Consider the following 21,373-nt stretch of genomic DNA (forward strand, 5'->3'; position numbering starts at 1 on the left):
TTTTTTCAATTTTCTAAGTTTCTGGCAGAATTTACTCAAAGCCAATCTACTAGTTTACTGGGCCAAATCAGGAGACTTTAGAAATAGCGTGAAGCAGCATTTGAGGTAGATACTGACTCAGCTACCTTAAAAATGAGGTTTGGATGAGGCCAACTGTCTTGCAAGCACAGGGCCCAGATTCTAACTCAAGCTGTTTGGGTCGAAAGCTGCTCAACCAGCACCAGCTACTGTATGCTTTTTTGGCTTCCTCACCAGACCCCAAGTTCCCAGAGGACAAGTGAACATCTTATTCATCACTATATTTCATGGGCAGGCCAAGCAGGGTGCTGACACATAGAAGGAGATTAATAAAGATCCGCTGGCTAAATGAATTAATAAGGGAAGGAACAAATGCCCAAGTGTATCCGTCCCTGAAAAATTCTCTCCAATTCTGAGTGGTAACGACGAACGGAGAGATGAAAGGCAAAATTAACTGTCCTGCCTCGTAAACCCGCTCGATGGAAACTCAGGTCAGACAGTTAAGGTATGTGAGCTAATGTGGCACCAGACCACCCAAGCCAGAAGCCAGAGTCTTTCTAGAGTCTTCCATCTCACTCATACCCTTGAGCCATTTAGTCATCAAGTCCTTCTACCTTGTTTTCATCACTGAAACCCACACCCTCCTCTTCAATCATTAAAACCCCCGCCATATTTCAGGCTTTCACCTGCCCTCACTTCGCTGCTCTTCCTACCTCCCAGCACACACTACTCTTAGGGTCTTGATGGGGCTCAACGAATAGCACCTCATTCTCCCACCCAGGTTCAAAACAAACTGCGGAAATGATAAAAAAAAAAAAATAAGTGGCAGATAGAAAGAAAAATGGCATCTTCATTTCTGGGAACTCTAGTTCAGAGATGGTGGTTTTAGGTCTGTGGCAAAATGGCTAATACTGAACTCAAGTGTTGGTGGCGTGAGAACTCTGCTGGTCTCTCACGGGCAGGAGAGCCTCCCTCAGAGGAGCCACTCCTTGAGGGCAGCTCCCTCCCACGAGGAAAACAGGATAGAGCTGAGATGTCGACTTTATTCCTCCCAAATTTACCAACCAGGTAAGTACTCCAGGCCAGGCCTTCTATTACTGTCGTTCCCTTCACAGGGAAGTAAAAACAAGGAGTGGAGAAGGGTAATCACTTACCTCTCCAGGGATCTCTCTAAATGTCCAAGGTTGCCCTTGCTGAACACCTGCCGCCAGCTCCCTCCTGCCATCCATCTGCCTTCACATTGCTTTCCTTACCACTTGGACCTGCCCACCTCTCCAGCTACGAGGCTCAACGTGCATCATCCTCTCCTCCCCCTGTAGCTTACTCACTGGTTCCTGCCTCCTTGTCTGACCTTCATTTGCTCCCCCTACCTTCTTCTTAGCCATGCCTGGCAAGCCCTTACTCATCTTTCCAGACTCAATTCAAAGTCATCTCAGATAAGAAGTCCTTGTGAGGAGAGCCAGCTAAAGCTCAGCACAGCCAAGTTCATGTCTCCCACAACACATTTTCATTTGACCTCCCACGGCCCCTCCAGTACTTTATTACATTCCATCCACTAGACTGTAGGCCCCTGAAGTCACAAACAATCCCCTATATTTTTTAACTCTCCCAATACCTAGCACAAATTCTGGTACATGGATACCAACAAATACTTATTGGATTATATTTGCATTGAGAGATACAAGTAGCTAAGTGCAAAGTCAGCCATAAAAATTCTATACAAATAAAAGGCCATAAAAGGAAGAAAGAGCAAATCCAGTTAGGAGCGCCTGACGTATTTTCTCGAAGTAACAAGTTAAACATTATAAACAAAGCTATACTAAGGGAAATCAAAGAAAATTTCATTTTAAAAAGTTAACATTGAATTGGGCCTGAATTGAACAGGACTTGATGGGTAATCGCTTGGGAAGAATATTCCAAGAAAAAAATCCAGCAGGACAAAAGACAAAGATATGGGAAAATAAAAGATATATTTGGCGAACAATGAGGTTCCAGGTTTGGTGGGGGTATAGAATACAGACAGAAGAGCAGGCTGAGAGAAAGCTGGAGAGGGAATCTGGCTACAGTATGTATAGGGCCTTGAGTATCGAATAAAATAAATTTCAACTTAATTTACAGACAATGGGAATCGAAGAATGTTTTCTAAAAGAGTAGCTGGTTAATTATGCCAAGGAAATTATATAAAACCTGGATCCTTGAAGCACTGATAATAATAAACTAATAATTTGTTTTTCAATTACTTCCAAATTTCTCAGGATCATACTGACTCTGAGCTTATAACAGTTTGAAAATCTCAATGGAACATTATTTGAGCATAATAAAATGACTAATAAACTATTTAGGATGATCATGAGACTACATATTAATTTGTAGATATTTTTCATTTTGTTTACGATCCTTTCAACCCACTCCTGCACGTTGCATCTATCTAATGTATACTTGCCACTGGTCTATCATGTAATAAGCAGTGCCAATTTCCCAATTCTCTTAATAGCCAGTAACACAAATAGCTGATTTCAGGCAATAACAACTACAACCATCTGTTTCTACTTCACTATTTATTCTACTACCAACTATGGTGAGCTTCAGAGATCACTCTTCAAAGAATAGTAGACAAACAGCAAAACAGGACCATGTAGGAATTACTGAGATGTCTCATCTCAGTGCCAGAGTTGAACAAATGGATCAGACAGATAACTGGTCTCTAGACCCATCTGCAGTCAATTCTGAGTTATAGCAGCAGAACAACTTTGAACAAATTCCAATATGGCTCTTCAAAAACAGCACCAATAGCAGCAGAGGGAAGCTATAAGCTTGTTTTTGCTCTTTTGCCAACTAGATATGTGCTATCGATCAAGCCACTTTAGCAAACTGGGCTTACTTTCCTAATCTATACAATGAAAGGATTAGACTAGGTTCCCAAGCAGAAAACCAGAGTGTCTCTTAACTGCCAGCTGAAGACCCTTTGAAAGACAGCCAGTATTCCCATGAGATGATTTTCCTAGCAGGGGCATCCTGCCCTTGACCACTGCCAGAATAGCATCCTACTTCAACTTCTCCAATGTCTTACGTTAGGTTCCCCAGCAAACAGTCTCTGAGATGATGTGGAGGGCAGATGGCTTATTGGGAAGTGATCCCTCAGGATCACACTTTTGAAAAGCAGGGAGAAGGCAGACTGGACAGAGATAGAAGTTGGTCTGCGATGCAGCTGCAACGTAGGACTCAGCCAATCCCATGGGGAGCTCTGGACCCAAGATGGCCTTTCAAAGTAGTGCCAAACTTTAGTCCCCAAACTGTAGTTCCACCTCAACCAGTCATTGGATGGGGGCTGCTCCCTTGCCTTGGGTGAAAGTAATTTCTGGAGAGGTGCTGGGCCATGAGCCATCAGTGGCCAAGACTCTATCAGTTGGGAGGGTCAGAGAGTCAGTCCTGGAGGGCCTAACCCAACAGAGAAGTAGGACAGCCACTACATTCACCTCAAACCTTCTGAAAGTAAGAAAAAAAAGGGAGAAACATAGTGAAGAAGAGAGAAATGGATTAAAAAGAAACAGCTGGACTAAGAAAATCAATTTTAGTATCCTAAAGCCTTGCTCTCCATATGACCTGGGCAAAACTGTTTCATTTCTCTGTGTCTCATTCTCTCTGTAAGGTGATCTGAGGTCACTTTCACCACTAAAATGTCTAGGATTCTATTCCCTTATTTCATTCTTGGTCAACGTTCAAAGCCGTTTTGGTAGTTACCTCAAAGGTTACAAGTATTCCTAAGGAAAAGACTACATATATCAAAAATTTCCAGTAGCATTTGAAATTCATCTTCGTTAAGTGTGAAGAGATGATCAGCAGCAGCAGGAAATTCAAATCTACACCCTACAGTGGACACACAGCAATCCCGAGATTAAATTAGATTCGCAGGCAGCAGCTCGGGGATTTTGACATTAGACTCAATACAATCATTCAGTTAGTTCTATCTTTATTGCTCATGCTCCCCCTTGTGAGGCAATTTTCCTTATTGGAAGTAAAGCAACCCCAACCAAAGCATTTAAAAATGATCCTTTTCCTGTTTTTATTAGCCCGTATCAAAGAAAAGACTATTTGAAGTACAACCAAGGGGAGGGAACTGGCTTTTTATTGCTCCGTTCATGTTGTTATGGCTTTAGGAGTGGAGAAAGACTCCCCTCAGAAACACTGCCTCTCAAAACAAGCTTGCAGGGTAATCAACAGGAGAGATCTTTCAAGAGAGATGGAAAATAGAAAAAACTATTAAAACAATTAAATAAGCAAAGCGGATGCAAAATAAAATGTGAAAAGTAAGCTGTTCAGGAGAGAAATGTCATGTCTCCACATTTCCTTGCATAGTAATATGCACAATATACATTGTCCAAATGGGGCGACATAAATCTTTCCAGCCAATGGAGCAGCTGTTGATCTTTAAAACAAAAAACCAAAAAACAAAATGAGCACATGAATGTTGCCTATGAATCTGAATATACACTCTGGCACTTCAAAACAAATGTCAGCCAGGCTCAGCGTCATGCAGAGTAAAATGCCCTCCACCAATGAGATATTATATCCACTCATATGAGCTGAATACAATTCAGGTACATAAACAAACTAAAATCAACAATTCCAAGTGGATATCATGTCACAGAACAATTTCAAGTCCTTTCTTCATAAAGTACAGTCACCTTTATCCCAAATTCCATCTCAAAAAGCTCGTATGTCAGACTATTTGCTCCTTCTTTAGCTTGATTCTTATGGTGACCTTCAGTCTGAAGCTGTTCCTCTAACAGACGCCATATTATTAAAGAAACAAATGACACTTTAATTTTAATTGTATTTTTAAAATTCATACAGGATATGTATTTCTCTCCATTTACAGAAAAAAATAGATGTGAGGAATAATGGATTGGATTAAGAATGGATTTCTTAATTTATAGAAAGGATTATTTAAATATAGTCTCATGTACATGTAGACACTACAGCTCAATCCTGTTTTTCTTTTTTTCTCAAATTGGCCATTTCACTTCTGATTTTAATAATGTGAGAAACCAGAGGCAGAAGCTCTACTATAAATGATTCAATCATAACAGACACAGATATGAACTTATATTTCATATAATACAAAAGGGGAAAATAGCAATGCAAAGCCCCCAGCATATAGCAGATCAATATATGAATTTAAAAGGATTCATAACCCTATGACCCTTTAATCACAGAGCCAAAGGAATGATTTATTAATTTAAAGGTCAAATTTTTAAAATGTTTTCTAGATTAATGATTTACTTAAATTGTCATATAAACACAATTTCCAGGTCAGTTGATACAAATATTACCAAACAATAAATTTTACTAAAAAATACCCAGTAGCATTCTACTCAACACTAATCAAAGAAAACCATTTAATCATCAATATTGTAAATCAGTGAAGTTGAAAAGTGTTCAGCAATGCTAAAAAATACATATTTCACTTTTCCTTAAATACATAAGTTAAACTATTTTCATCCATAAGAATAGATGTAACTGCATTGTTAAAATAAAGGTGCAAGTTAGAACAGCCTCAGAAGAAAACATATATCCAGAGAAAACTTTTTGAGATTAAAATTTCCAAGTCTAAGAAGGGTTCACTGAAAATATAGCTTTTTAAATTTTTTTAAATTAACTTATTTTTGGGGGGTGAGGAAGATTTGCCCTGAGCTGACATCCATTGCCAATCCTCCTCTTTTTTTGCTTGAGGAAGATTAGTCCTGAGCTAACATCTGTGCCAATCCTCCTCTATTTTGTATGTGGGATGCCTCCACAGCATGGCTGATGAGTGGAGTAGGTCCACACCCAGGATGCAAACCCGTAAACTGGGGCCGCCAAAGCAGAACATGCAGAACTTTAACCACTCGGCCACGGGACTGGCCCCTCACATGCTTTTTTTAGATCCAATAATGATTACGGCTACAGATTTATCTTCATTCAACTTTCAAACAAAAAATACATTAAGGACATATTATGTGAGCAGGATTATATTCATATCAGGGTGAGCCTGTGGTAGGAGGAGTAATGGATAAATACACAGGAATGGAAAATAGAAAAAAATTAGAGATGAAATTAGAGGATGGTGGATGGAAAGTAAAGGAATTAAAGACGAAATGAGTGAGCTGGATTCCTATCGCAACAATGGCAGAACCTCAATGACTTTTGATATCAACTCCTCATAAAGGGCTTGCCCTGGGAGCTAAACACTACCAAAGCCCTCTGAACAATGTGGTTAACCAACAGTAAAGGAGGCAAGAAGACTGAAGAGAATTAGGGCTCCAGGGATGCTGAGGGCTCCAATTTAGAGTTGACTCACTGATCTTCCCAGCAGTAAAATAACTTTTTCTAAGTATCCTGAGCAGAGGTTTTCAGAGAAGGGTAACATCCTTGAAAGCCCAGGCTGAGTTTTATCAACTAGTAAGTACATTTTAACGAATAATGTCATTTTGTGATGAGCATTTACCTAACGATAATTCACTTTGCATTCTCATTATAATAATGTTATCACTGCACAGCTGCTGCCATGCACAGTGGCACAGCTCCACGGCCTCAGTTGACCAGTGGGGAGCCAGACTTCTATACTCATAGAGCTGCAAAAGCGATGAAAGGATGTATGATTGCAGATCCCCATTTTCATCCCTAGGTGCAAAAAATTTCAAACACTGTCAAGACCGCCTGGTGATAATCCTCCAGCATGATTACATTCTTTTGTCTTACAGCACTTAAAGGAGAGTGCTGGTATAACAGAAGGTGTTCTAAATTTAGAATCAGAACAATCCCTTCTAATCTTCACTATAAAATCAAAGCAAGTCATTTAATCTTCCAAGGCCTCAGTTGCCTCACCTGTGAACTGGGGATAATGAGACACCCTTCCCATAGTCCCTGTGACGACAAATGAGATTAATTTCTGAAATGCTCTATAGTTTCAAAAGCAATTTCGTAGACGCACTCATGGGGAAGTCTCCCAGGGTCTGGCAAAAGAGAAGGGCAAATTCTCAAATACATATTGGAATAACTCCCCATAGTAATGGCTGTTTCAAATCCACAGTTTTGAAACCAGAGGGAAATATAAGATATAACTTATAGACTATTTCAGGGAGGAAACAAAATGTACGCACCTTGCTCAGTCCTCCATCAGCTTTTGTCTGTGAGCAGGTACCAGGACTACCTCAGCACAAAGATAATTTAAATTTCACAATGCTCTGGAGACTCAGAGGACAGTCTCTCAGCTCTACTTTGCGCTCTGTAGACCCTAAAGAATATGCTAATTATTTTACATGCTAACATTATTACAGACACTAGCTAGCCTGCCAATTTGTCAGCAGATTGTTGCCTAATGAGCAGTTAATTTGTCCTTGGGAGAGCCAGGTAAAATGAGTTGAAAGTTTCCTTCGAAAGACGTCTTTCATTCTTGATCACCCAGTCCAGAAAACTGTCACTTTTTTTTTTTTTTTTTTTTTTTACAGCTACTTCTCAGTCACTGCAATTCCTTGAAGCACACAGACAAAACAAAGATCAGGAAAGATTCTGGCTGCAAATGAAATGATAAGGTGGGAGGGGGTCATGGGCACAGTGGAGAGCAGCATGGACTCCAGCACAGCCAGGACGATTTCAGGCATGACTGGGGCACTCAGCAGCTGTGTGCCCTGGGCAGTGATGAGGCTGCCTCTAAGCTTCCATGCTGGCAAGTGTACAATGGGGTCCTCAGAGCCACATCCCTGGCTGTCATGAACTACAAAAATGACTGTGAAATGCTCAGATGGGGAAGCGGCACCTCGTAAGTGCTCAACAGTTGTTAACCAATAATATGAAAATGACCAAAAATATAACAAACCTGGCAATAGCCAAGCCTACCAAATATCTACTAATAATCACTTTTGTTCTGTGAGCTAAGGTATTTTTAAGAAAAGAAAGCTGAGTAGGACATTGATTCTGTTCTTTATGTTAGAGGGCAATCAATGCTCTAATTCCCATTTGTCTCTGAATTTGCTTTCTTCCTTCTCCTTGTACTTATGTCCTTTCTTCCACTCCACCCTCAGTCTCATACCTGTTCTTCCTCTTCCTGAGGTCTGAGCTTCCTCTGCCGCTGGGACGTGTAAGACCCCGCCTTAGTTCTTGGACTTAACCCAGGTGCTCCCACGATTTGACTCAAGTTCTCAAGTCGATTGAAAGGTCCAACCACACAGATAAGTAGCCTTTTCCTGACTTCTCCACCTTGCCAAAGAGTGGGTTACTTGCGGCCAGAAGGTCAATCCACAAGCGTAAGAAAAATTCCTGAAATCTGTCTCTAGAAATTTTGATTCTCTTTCCACTGCTACATCTGCTTGAAAAATGCAGCAAAGGAATTTACCACAGAAAGGGTAGCAAATACAAAATGTTTTAATAACATTTCTACACATTGCTCAAGGCTTCTAATGTTACAATTATGAGTTCATGCAGTGTTAACAACTGTTTTTCATTTTGTTACTGGTTTAGAATTTAAACAGGAATTGATAGAATGGGCACATCTAATGAAGAACTTAACAGAGATTTATGGCTCCAGAAACAGTCCATACTTCTTCAACCAAGGAAACGGGAAAACGTTGACCATGTGTTTATGTTTCATCACTGAGGAAAATTCAGAGATGGTTAATGATTATTCATGACAGAAGTTTTAAAGTTGTACGTCTTTGGAGTATCAAGTTGCACATTTTGCAAGTATCTGCCCGCAGGCTTCTATTCTGCTTTGCTTCAGCATGCAGGCCGGTGAAGTACCCAAGCTGGTCCGATCTTTCTGCCCCTCCTCTGAGGCATTCCAACGTCCTCACTGATGGAACCCACAGGAATCACTCTCCATGAAATAAACCATATGAGAAATGGAACATGAAGATTTTCGGGAACAATCAGGGAAAGTTTCTTAACAAACTATTTAGTTTCTCCCAAGGGTGAAGCTATGCCTTGTCCAATTTACCTGTTTTGTTGTTGCTGTTGTTGCTTTAGAAAACACGCGTATCATCTAGGTATTTTGGGAATTGCAGACAGTATCCAGAGCCGTCATTTAGAGAGTAGCTCTATTCTTATGCACACTTCCCACTTGTCATGTACATTCACACTTAGCACACTGAGGAAGTAGGGTTCTCCTATGAATCAGCCCTTATCATCTAGCTCTGAAATCACTGGCCTCCCTACCTAGATTCTCAGTTATACCCTGAACTTCTTCAGAACAAGTCTTATTCTATCTAGAGATTTAATGCAGTGAGTAGACAGAAGAGCTCTAAATTTCTGTAACCAGAACCAAAAAAAGGCTACATTCCGAGAAAGGTCAGCTGATATGGACTTCATTACCACATGGAAGAAGTGTGGCTCTGGCTCACTGACGGTAAACATCGTGCTGAACAACAGCGTATCAGAGCTTCTCGAGGAAAACGTCATCTTTGTAGTTCTAGTCCAATTGTAGCTTCTGATCAAATATCACTAACCAATAATACCACTTAAAAGTCTTATAGACCAAGTTAAAAGATTTATTCAAGACATTCAACATAAGCCTTAAGGGTCTTGCTTCAAGTTTAGTAAATCTACATGTTTTAGGGGAATAATAAAAGTAACAGTAACAATAGAGGCAGAGTTCGCATCTATTACTGCACCGGAAGTAAGGATGAGCCATTTATCAAAGCTAATTTTTGGTGCAGGAAGTTATATCCCACAGAAGGCAGGAAAATAAATCAGTAGATTTTCCAGTTAATATCTAAATATCTCAATAGACATAAACACATACACATAACAAAGAGAGAAAGAGAATTATTCCAGAGAAGGAGGAGGAGTACTTTTTAACAACTAAAATGTCAGAAATGTATGAGGGGGGAAAATGTAGCAATATGAGTTAGGACCAAACAGTAATCCTTCATCAAACATAACTGCACATGACAGAACGTTTGCGAGGGAACTTGGCGTAGGGTCCTATAGTAGAGCCCTTACTCAGTGCAGAAACCTCTAGCACAACATTCTTTACTGTGATCCTGGCCTTCCCACGTCAGAGGACTCACTGTCGCATCAAGTAGCCTATTGCAGATGTGGACAGTGCTATTAGCTCTTCCTCAGATGCAGCCAAATCCACCTTCTCGTAACTTACGGCCATTGGTCTTTGCTCAGCACTGTGAAATTTAATTTTCATCATGACAGCTCTTCAAATAATATTTTTTAAGGTATTAAGTTCTAAACTTCATTTATTCCCTTCTGCATTATTGCTAGACTTTATTCACACTAGATTTTATTCAAGATACTATCACATATTTTAACATATCCCTGATGCCATTTTAAGATGTGTGATATCTAGAAGGTACCATTAGTCAAACACCCAAGCAAAGTAGTCTAAGCAGCTTCCAGAGACACCAGTTGACAAGGGCTAAGGGCAAAAGTGATTATCAGTTACTCAAAATCAATCCAGAATTCACTCTGCTTCAAAGGGTAGAGGGAGTTAATACAAAGTTTGGGTGAATTGATTCCCAAGGGGAAAGAAAAGTTACCTCTCTTTCCTTTCCCTTATTTTAAATGTGCCACAAGATTCCCCAAATCTCTGAAAATCTCTCTTCATTGTCACACCAAAGACAGCAGTAGTAGCTGCACTAACGCTGTGATTTGAACTGAATGGTGGCATCAGTATCCTTTATTTTCTGATTTTCATCAGAATAAAATTACTTACTGGAGGCAAAAGACAAAGACCTACCTCTATCTAAGAATTCAGGAGACTTTCGGAGGTATCTTTAGGTGAGTGTTCACAGTCGGTAAGTTAAGAAACATCTACTGGTCACAGTACGAAGAGCACATCTTAGGTCCCCCGGCCCCTCCCCCCAAAAGCAGTCACAAAACAGCTGATATAACTGGATAAAACATATTTGCAAAACTCTAGGCAAAAATTATGCCCAGTGGCCAGATTGACTGTTCCATTGTAGCTGGCTGTTTGTAGAAGACTGAGGATGTTTCATTTGCATAAAATGATGGTTTACGCCCTCCAGCATAAAGAGCAGTCACTTTGTTACAACACAGTGGTTGAAATAACAGTCAACAGACTATGTGGATCCCAAGGGCAGCCCTTTCTTCCTTTAAGTCTTGGTCTAAATGCCAACTCTTCAATAAGGCCCATGATGACTATTCTAATTAAAACTGCAACACCCTTTTCCTCCCAACCCCCAATCATCTTACTGTGACAACTCCCTTTTCAGAGAATCTAGCGCCTTAGAACATACTACATGGTTTACTGAATTACTGGGTATGCGCGTGCTTCTTAACTGTTTCACTTCCCCTCCTTCCCAAACACACACACACACACACACACACACACACAGAGGAAGATAAGATTGACAAGGACAGGATCTTTATCTGTTTACTGATATATCCCAAGAATCCAGAAGAGTTCATGACACATAGTAGGAAATAAGAAGTCAACATACCGTGGTTGAATGAATGAATAAGTGACTCTGGACTTAAACAGACTCGGCCCTGAGTCCCAGTGCCATCCATACTACCTCTAGGACCCTGGGAAAATGGTCATCCTCTCTGCACCTGTGTGTCCTCTTTGGTATAATAGGGACCACACGAATGCTTGCCCCATAGGATTGTTGTGAGGATTCCGTGAGTTAGTGGATGTGGAGGGGTTAGGATCATGCTTGGACAAAGTAAGCTTTCAATAAACGTTAGCTGCCATGTTATTATTATTTCAACATATGTTTCCCAAGGTGGTGATGGATTTGTGACGATTTATGCTCTCAGGCAACTGGCTCTCCTCATATCTGAGAGTGCAGATCTGAGATGGTGAAAAGGGACCCAAGGCGCTTGCCAGAGCCACAGAGCTACCGCGAGTCAAACCCATCACTAGGGCCTCATCAGCTCCAATTCAACAACACACATGATTTTGCAAAGGAGCTATTAACAGTGTAAGTATTCCGGCCTCAGACCTGCTGGAGTAGAATAAACATAACAATGAAGCCACTAAGTAAGTGAGGGTGAGGCTCGGAAACCTTAAAAGGCAGGGAAAGCAGCTCCTCTCTTCCTACTTGAACAGAGAGATTTGTTTATTTGGATTAACTGGAGTCAAAGCTAATGGTTCTAATGGCTTGAATCACCCCAACTCATTCTCCAGATTTCTACACATGGGCTGTAACTTACACTTTATGAAAGAAGATAAAGAGAAAAAACAGCCGTCCATAAAAGAATTTACCAGAACATACTAATCATTTAGACATACGCTTATGTTTCTAGAAAGTTAAATATCAGGAATGGTATCGCAACTTTTTCCTGGAGCAAAATCCAAGCCTGCCTAAAGGCTGCAAATTAAACTATTAACCTGAATGTTCACTAAGTATTCAGGAAAACTAAACACTTTGAGAAAGATGATTTACAGACTTTTAATCTAGGGAGAAAAGCAAGGATTTCAGAACTGATTGAGTTAGGAGAGGAAGTGGAATGAGTGAGGAGGATGAGGTGAGGATAAGGGGAATGACAAGAGGGATGGGAGCGTTTACTGATTTCAAGCAATAATAGTCCTAACTTCCCTACTTATGATAACAGGTCTTCCCAGAGCTAATCTTCTCCTTTAAGTGGTCTGTTAAGAGCAAAATAAAATGAATGACTACATGCTCAAGGATTAGATCACGACAAATAATGCCAATAAGGAATTTCTCTCCTCAGTCTAGAGAAGAAAGACCCCAAGACTTTGGGGGAAATCAGTAAGGTCACAGGAGCAAGAATGAAGCTGGAATCAAATGTCCAGACTCCAGTGTCAATGCTCTGCGCCCCACACAAGAAGTTCCCTAAACTTTACCATGCACTTGATAAATGATGAGCAGTTGCCGGAGGAAGACTCTGCATTTCTGAAAACTTCCAGTGGCACTGATGCCGCCGCTCCTCGGATTACGTGAAGTAGGAGGCCTCAGACCTATTGCACCTCCTAAGGTAAGTCTTGGGAATAATTTTTTTTTAAATAAAAATTATATTTTGCAGGAGAAAGAGAAAAGGAGATTACAGATGAAATAATGAAGTTTTAAAAGTTCTAATAATTCATAATATTTGTAAAATGTAAGGGGCATTTATACAGTGGTGTCAATTGCCATTAGTAAGTAAAATATACTTAAGTTACAGATTTTTAAAGTACACACAAACACCAATGTTTCATAGTTGAGCAGTCTGTCACTGAGCCATTCTACGGATATGCATTCACTGATAATTTCCCCCTTATGTTTCAAATATACCATACCTAAATTGCACTAAATCTATCAAATTGTCTTAATTTTCAGTCTCCTTTGATAATAGAGATTCTATGTCTAGGGATTTCTTTCATCTTCCTTGAAATATGACATTTTAGATGAGAAAGATGGAACTCACACACCAGATTCCAAAAGGCTGATTTGCATAAGTTTTACCATCCAATAGCATAATGCAACAAAGTTGACCGTACCCAATTACATATATTATGACCCTATTTAGAAGACAGCTAGTGTAACTAGGGGGAGAAAAGATTTTTTAAAAGTTCTTGTCACTTCTAATTCTCTATCTTTTCCTCTCCTATCACAGAGACATCTAGATGCATCTGAAGAAAGTCAATGAACTCTTAAACACAATGTGTCCCTCCAGCCAAAACTCAGTCACCTCCCAAAGCTTCCTATTGGCCCCCTGGAATCAGCTGAGCCCAAGAGGTTTTTCCTATAAAAAGTCCACAGTGGATCTAAATCTGATCCCAGTAAAATTTCACTTCAGCTGAAGTGAAAATGCAGAGGTAGCATTTACGGATAACAGCTGGAGAACATTAGCTCTCTGTCTCTCCTTCTCTCCCAAGGGTTGAAAACTCTGCTGTTCAGACAGGAAGTCGTCATACACCACACACTTTACAGTACGAGAACGCTGGGATCGAAGAGCAAGTTGCAGAGGATTACGAAGAGTGTGGAGGGGTTTTGTTCAAGAACATATACTAGCGGCTCTATGAACTCCTGGGGTGTCCTCCCCCCCTCAGTGTTCAAGTAGAGTAAGGGACGCACACCCAGAACTGACAAGCACACACTTCACTCTCTGAAAGCTTTTTAATAACTCAAGGAAGAAGGCTTAATCTTTCATTTTTCCACAAATTTTCATAACCTCAACTCCAAGAAGTTTTGGGGAGTGGCCAAGATTCTCCAATAATCTTTTTTTGGCATACTTTCACATTGGCTATCTAAAAAGGCAACCTTTTAACTTTCTAAAAATCAAATTGTCAAAAAATTTCTCTCGCATAACTACCCAGAATAAGGAAATATATTAATTTCATATATACGTGGAACTCAAAACATGATGATCTGGAAAACAATGATTCAAACAAAAGGTTCTTGTGGATACGGTTTTTCAGGGTCGGTTTCTGCAGTGATTTCCCAAAGCTGCTGAGAACGAACACAGATACAAACATGAGGAGAGACGTCCACATTCTGTGGCCACAGCTTAAAGTTTTGAACAGGATGATAGGAGTTCTCCTCACACCACATGCTGAATAGCCATTCTGCATTCCTACCAGTCTGCAGGCCCTGGACCCCGTGTGCAACCGCTTGTCCTCTGGGGGCGGGCTGTAAAACCGACCCTGTCTCTTCCACTCCCCTCCAGCCAAGTTTCGCGAAAGACAAACCTTCCCAACTTTGGAACTGCGGGAAATGCCTTTGCTGTATGCATATCAGGGGCATGCTGTTAATCAACTGGGTTACAACACTACGGTTTTATGCAAAGACGGGGAGGAGGGGCGAGGGAGAAGCCAACCCACACATCCATCATCCTTTTAGGAGTGGGTGGAGTTTAAAGTTTCCCCAACTTCGAAGTTCCCAGTTGACAGGCAATATTTCTGGGCAATTTCCAGCCCCACGTAACAGATGGTCCTTTGCCCATCTTGAGCCCCGAGAGAGCCCAGACAAAGCCCCCCGCCACTCTTCGCTTGGCAGGGCGATAGGTGGGCAGCTTCACGAAGCTATCAGCCCAGGGGCAGTGAGCAGAGAACGGAAACTTAACTTCTTACTGAAGTTTTTCCTGCTACAGGAGAGTCCAGGGGACTGCAGCACAAAGGCCTGGGAAAGTTTTCACTGCGTTATTTTTGAAAAACGTCTTCCGCCGTCTGCCAAGCCATCATCCTAAACCCCAGATGCCCAGGGAAGGAAAGTTGAGGCACATGTGTTCAGAAATACGGCAGAAATGCAACTTGAGCCGTCCCCAAGACAACCTGGGAACTTGCTTAAAGGGATCCCCACGGTGGGAAAGCATCCTTCAGGCGCCTGAGCACTCAGTGCCAAAGGGGAGGGCGACGGCCCGCACAGGGTGCCAAATGGGGGTGCGCCATGGCAGGGTGCGAGAACCTTCCTTCCCAGACGGGAGGGCGAGGGGAAGGGGAGGGGAGGCGCGATCCGGGAGTGTGAGGACGGGCGGCCCACTCACCCTCACTGCCGTACTGTTTGCCATTGTTCGCGCCCATCCTGCCGCCGTCATGCCCGCCGTCTCCCGGGACACTCCATAGCTGGGGCGCACCGCCTGCGCGCTCCGCCAGAGGAAAGCCCGCCCGACGGGACCGTTAGCTGCGCATACCCCACGCTCCGGGGCCGATCTCCTGCTAGGGGCGGCCCCCGCACTCCCGTGGGAGGGGGCGCTCGGTCCCCTCTTGACACCCCCGATTGTTCCGGGTGGGGCTGGGGTCAGCCGCCGCTCTTAAAATCCGCGTTTGGGACCAGTGGGCGCAGCGCTGCGGAGAGCCCGCGCCCCGGGGCCGCCCAGAGGCTCACCGCGCCGCCGCCGCCGGGTCCCCATCCGCCCGCCCCGATTCCCCTGCGGTGGGCGCTGAGCCGCGCGCGCGGCCGGGCTCCCCGGCGCCACCGCCTCCTCCGGACGCCCCTCCGCGCCCGCGGCTTCCCCGGGGAGGGCGCGGCGGCCACTTGTTGCGGGTGCCCCGAGCGAGCAGAGACTTGCGGCCCGGCGCTGCTCGCCCGCGGGCCGGACTTTTGTTAGCGCCAGGCGCCTCCTCTCGCCGCCCAGCGTCAATCACAGCTGGAGCCCGGGGGAGGTAGGCCGGCCCGGAGATGCGCGGCCTTTTAAAGGGGCAGCGCGCCTTTTCGGGGCTCCGGCTCCCGGCCCCTGCCTTGGCGCAGGCCCTGCGCGCCACCGGCGAGTCCCCTTGCGCGAAGGAACGTGCTCTTGGCTCTGTTTTACTATTGTTCTTTTATAGGCTTGGCCCCTAATTTGTAAGATGAGCTTCCAGGCATCGTTTGAAATCCCTTGGGCTTGCCTGCAAATATGGCCTATTTTAGGTGTGAGGGCATTTAAAATATGCCTCAGAGTCAGAGTCTGCCTGACAATGTCAGGTATAAACGCTGGCGTTCTGTGGCTCCCACGTTTGTGGACTGCGGCGGGGAATGGAGGAGAGAGGGAGGGAAAACTTGAGGGGAGCTGGAGAGCCAAAGACGTTCCCCGCCCCGGTGCGGGAGGTTTCCTGGCTCAGAACTTTTAAGAGCTTCCGAGCCAGGAAGTGTATTTTCTCCGCGTTTCTATGATTTTTTTTTTCTTGTGGTTGGTGTGACTCTTTGTTTAACACATTACAACCTCTTTTGGAGATTTATATGGCACTTCTAGAGCCTTAAAATGGCCCTTTGGTGTTCCCTCCATTAAACGAAAAGAGGAAATTCTTCTTAATGTTTCATTCCCTTTGCATGTGAATACCTAGAATTTTATAACACTGCATCTTAGTAAAACCCAGGCATTTACAGCTCAAATTTCTTTGTAGTTTCTCCTTATAGGTATTAGATGTCTTAAGTTAAGGTTATGTAATGATATATATAATCTACGACCTGTATGGCGAACCAGGATTTTTGTAATTACCTATTTCTTAAAAGCCTTGTGACCACACGCAGAAATTGTTAGTGATTTGACTTCCTATAGATTCTATTTGGGTAATTTCCTTTAATTTGGTGCAATTTTCTTTCTTAAAGATGAGATAAAACGTCATGTTTCAAGTTTTTAAAATCTAGATTTATTGTGCAGGAGAGATCATGTATTGAAAGAAAAGTTGTAAATTCATCTATTTTCCAGGACAGAATTAAATAGTTGTGTGTTGTACTGATAATATTCCAAATGTCCCAGTGCGAAGAGATTAAGGACTGTATTTTAATCGATCTTTTCATATCTAGAATCTAGCACACTACCTGGCCAGTAATGTTGCTTCCCATGTCTGTTGAGTTAAATTAAAATCTTGTGTCATGGGCCCCAAATAGGACATATGGGTGTCAGAAATTTGGGAGAATAAATGGGTTTTCAGAGACTCCTGCTAAAAATAAAGGTATATTCACATGTGTATATGTTTTAATTTTTAAAATTAAGATATTGTACAAATGTATGATTTTAAGAAGAAATTCCAATCTTTTTACTCAGTTGCCAAACCTAACCCCCCAACTTTCAATACGGACTTGTAAGTTTCTTAAGTAAAGGATGATGTGTTTTTCACCAATGTGTTCCCAACATCGAGCACAGTTCCTGACACAAGTAGTCACTCAGTCAAAGCTTGCAGAATGAATGAATGCTGAAAAATGAAATAAAATGACTTGTTATTCCACTTTCTCTCTCTGCCTTTTTTAAGGGGCCACAATCACCGAAAAGATCAAAAAGCAAGCAAGCATTCTAAATCACCCAAAAACTGATTAATAATGTACTGAGCAATTGTTGTTTATCTCCACATGGTACCTTTTCCTCCTTGTTCTGGGATGACCTGTTCTTGTCCTTTAGAAAACTGTTTCACCCAAATTGCAACTGTGGGCTCCCTGTAGGAGCTTGTCAGTTGTGGTCGTGGTGGTCAGCTTCCTGGCAAGTGAGGGCCCATGATCAGGCTGACCCAGTTAGACACCCACCCACCCCTGGCAGTAAGGGGGTAACCAAGTGCCTCTCCCCCTCCCTGCTACAGTGGTGTCAAAGGAGGCTAATGAAGAGCCAGGACCTTTACTCTTATTGAGGAGTCATAGGGCCACCCCCACTGCAGTGTCAGTGAAGACGACGTTGGGAGCCAGAACTCTCACACCACCCAACAGTGAGGAGGAGCCCATCACTTCCGGTGTCAACAGAGGTTGAGTGAGAAACCTGAACTTCTACCTCCACCTGGCAGTTATAAGGTGACACAGTTAAAACAAAAGGTTTAAATAAGACCCATAGTCTCATAATATAATATGAAAATGTCCAGGTGTCAATGGAAAGTCACTAGTCGTACCAAGAACCAGGAAGATTTCAAACTGAATGGAAAAGAACAATCAACAGATGCCAGGACCAAGATAACAGAGATATTAAAACTATCTGACAAAGATTTTAAAGCAGCCATGGGAAAAATACTTAAACAAACAATTATAAACATGCTTAGAATAAATGAAAAAACAGAAAGCTTCAACAAAGAAACAGAAGATACAAAGAAGAGCCAAATGGGAATTTCAGAACTGAAAAATACAATACCTGAAATAGGAAAGCTCAGTGGATGGGCTGAATAGCAGAATGGAAGAAACAGAGGAGAGAATTAGTGAACTGGAAAACAGAACAATAGATATTACCTAATCTGAATAATAAGGAGGAAATAGACTGAGAGAAATGGCAGAGCCCCAGCAACACAAGGGACTATAATAAAAGATGTAACATTGTGTCATCAGAGTCCCAGAAGGAGAGCAGAAAGAGGGAAGAGTTGAAAACCTATTTGAAGAAATAGTGGCTTGAAACCTTCCCAAGTTCTTGAAATAATAGTTATGGAAATAGAGAACAGGTTCACGGTTGAATGGGTTAAGGTGGGTTCTGGAAGGAAGTGAGTGTGGTTATAAAAGGACAACCTGAGGGGTTTTCATGGTGATGGCCATGTTCTGTATCTTGACTGTCTCAGTGTCAGTATCCTGGTTGTGACATCTTACTGCAGTTTTACAAGATGCTGCCATTGAGGGAAGCCGAGTAAAGGGTAAATGGAATCCCTCTGTATTATTTCTTACAAGTACAAGTGAATCTGCAGTTTCTCAAAATAAAAGGTGTAACTTGAGAAAAGAAAACTTTTTTTCTCAACATGAGGACTACTTCTATGTATTCTTTCTGTACTATCATTAACAGCACTTCTCACTTCCTCTTCATACACATATATTCACCCGGGAGAGCACATGTCTTCAAGATAACTGGTTCCATAGCATTAATCAGATTTACATCTAAGTCTACTCAATATTGAGTTGTTTAGGCAAAGCAGCCTAAAATGGTCCATACCCCAAACCTTGAATTTTGGGTTATCAGAATTAACAGACTCCAATGATGAAAGGAACTGCAATTGCCAAATGGTGCTTATTTACTTTGTCCTATGTGAACCTGTTGTAAAAAGAAAACATGAAAGTAGAAAAATCTAAGCTTTAATTGATATTCACATTTTTATTTCTCTTTTCAGTGGCCGACAATGACCTTTTACCTACTTTAATAAATATATTCACATTCTGAAAAGCGAGAATACGTTCTTTTCTAGTAGTAAAGTTTTAGAACATTGAATACTAAAGCCAGCTTAATTTATAACACCTTAGGCCCCCATTTTCTCTTGGGGTGAGGCCACCAGCGTTCAGGTTAATCTTCTGCACTTGGCACTGGTGACAGACAGGCTGCCAGAGCTGCATTAGCGGAGCCTGAATGCCAGGAACCAATCAGTACACCCTCCTTTTCTTCAACTGGACCATGGGCTCTAGCCGTGGAAAGGAGCATGTCATTAACTACAGGCTTCCCCGGGAATAGTATGGACAAAATGAACTCTCCCATAAAATCTGTTCTGGAAAACATTCAAAGCAGGACTCCTTGATTTAAAAAGTATATACTGAAAATGATCATGAGAAATATTAGCTTGTGAAAGGAAAAAATAAACCAAACTGTAGTTTATTCACATTTATGTTGACTTTTTTTTTCCCTCTTACATGCACTAGGTTGCCTTCAAAAATATGAATCAAATATACAACTATGTACTTGGGGGATGTGGAGAGAAAAAGCAGAAAAAAAAAATCTGAATCAGGGGCCAGCCTGGTAGCTCAGTGGTTAAGTTCATACGTTCCACTTTGGCAGCCCAGGGTTCGCCGGTTTGGATCCTGGGTGTGGACCTACACACTGCTTGTCGAGCCATGCTGTGGCCGGAGGAAGCTAGGCATGGATGTTAGCTCAGGGCCAGTCTTCCTCAGCAAAAAGAGGAGAGTTGGTGGCAGATGTTAGCTCAGGGCTAATCTTCTACAAAAATAAATAAATAAATAAACAAATAAATAAATAAAAAGGAAAAAAACAAAAAAAATCTGAATCACCTGCCTATCTTTAGTTATTTTCACATTTCAGAATGAGGTGAGATTTGCGTATTGTGTTACTGCAATCATGGCAGAAGTTGGCAACTCAGTTCTAGGGTGAACTTGCATTTAAATATATGTGTTATCTAAAAGAGCAAATATTGCTTTTTAATTAACATAGATTTATTATAAAAATATAAACTTGGATTCTTGGCAAGACACATATTTGTATTAGGTAGAAAAATGAAGGTAAAATAAAACGAGGGTTTAAGTGATTATTATGCTCCCCCATCACAGAACATTTGGTATATAAAATCTATAAAATTAGAGGAGAAAAAAGAACATAGACTAATTTTCTTTTACTGTTGCCACTGTTTTGAATTAAATATTTTTCATATTTCACTTAATGCTCACAACTTAATCAGGCAGTGCTTCTAGATTCAACTTTATGGATGAGAATACAAAGGCTCAGAGAAGTTGAGTAAATCATGACATCATGCACAGCAAGACTGGCACCAAGATATATTTGCAAAGCGTATAATATTTCTCACTACTTTCTACCACCAATATCATGCCATCAAATGCTAGCCTCATTTTGGACCAAGCCCAGCTTTCAGCAAAGATAGTATGTGTTTAGTTTAATAAAGAGGGAAACATCTTTTGACATCTGTGAAATGTAATTAGATTTGAAAACAAATATTCATTATGCAACATGAATCTTCATCATTGCTATAATTATGAATGGCTAGATATTTCAGATATTTAATTTAGATATTTTAGTAATTCTAAAGCAAATAGATAACTTAATAGTATGAGTACTTTATATAAAATTCTTGAAACTTCATCTACTCAAAAAATTTTCCTTACCAGCTCTCGGAAATAAATTAGCCATTTTCTCTAATTCAAAATATTACGATATTCACACACTCTGCCAAACAGTTGCACTTCACCCTTGATTCTACGTTTAACACATTATTGCATATCTCTTTGTCACTGCTCCTTTATCAGGCAGCTGCCCCGTAACAGAGACTTAGCCACCTGAGACTCCACAATTG

The 21,373-nt window shown here is 41.6% G+C and overlaps 1 protein-coding gene across 1 annotated transcript in view; it reads right to left on the reverse strand.

Annotated features, from left to right (window-relative positions):
* FBXL7 (F-box and leucine rich repeat protein 7) overlaps positions 1 to 16,027 on the reverse strand; it is a 382,495-nt gene extending 366,468 nt beyond the window's left edge. The window contains exon 1 of the mRNA XM_008517646.2: positions 15,457 to 16,027. Within this exon, the coding sequence (XP_008515868.2) occupies positions 15,457 to 15,493 (37 nt within the window). The 5' untranslated portion in view covers positions 15,494 to 16,027. The remainder of the gene's footprint in view (positions 1 to 15,456) is intronic.
* Positions 16,028 to 21,373: the final 5,346 nt, after the last annotated feature.

The sequence above is a fragment of the Equus przewalskii genome, chromosome 20 (genome assembly GCF_037783145.1).
Source record: "Equus przewalskii isolate Varuska chromosome 20, EquPr2, whole genome shotgun sequence".
Taxonomy (NCBI): domain Eukaryota; kingdom Metazoa; phylum Chordata; class Mammalia; order Perissodactyla; family Equidae; genus Equus; species Equus przewalskii.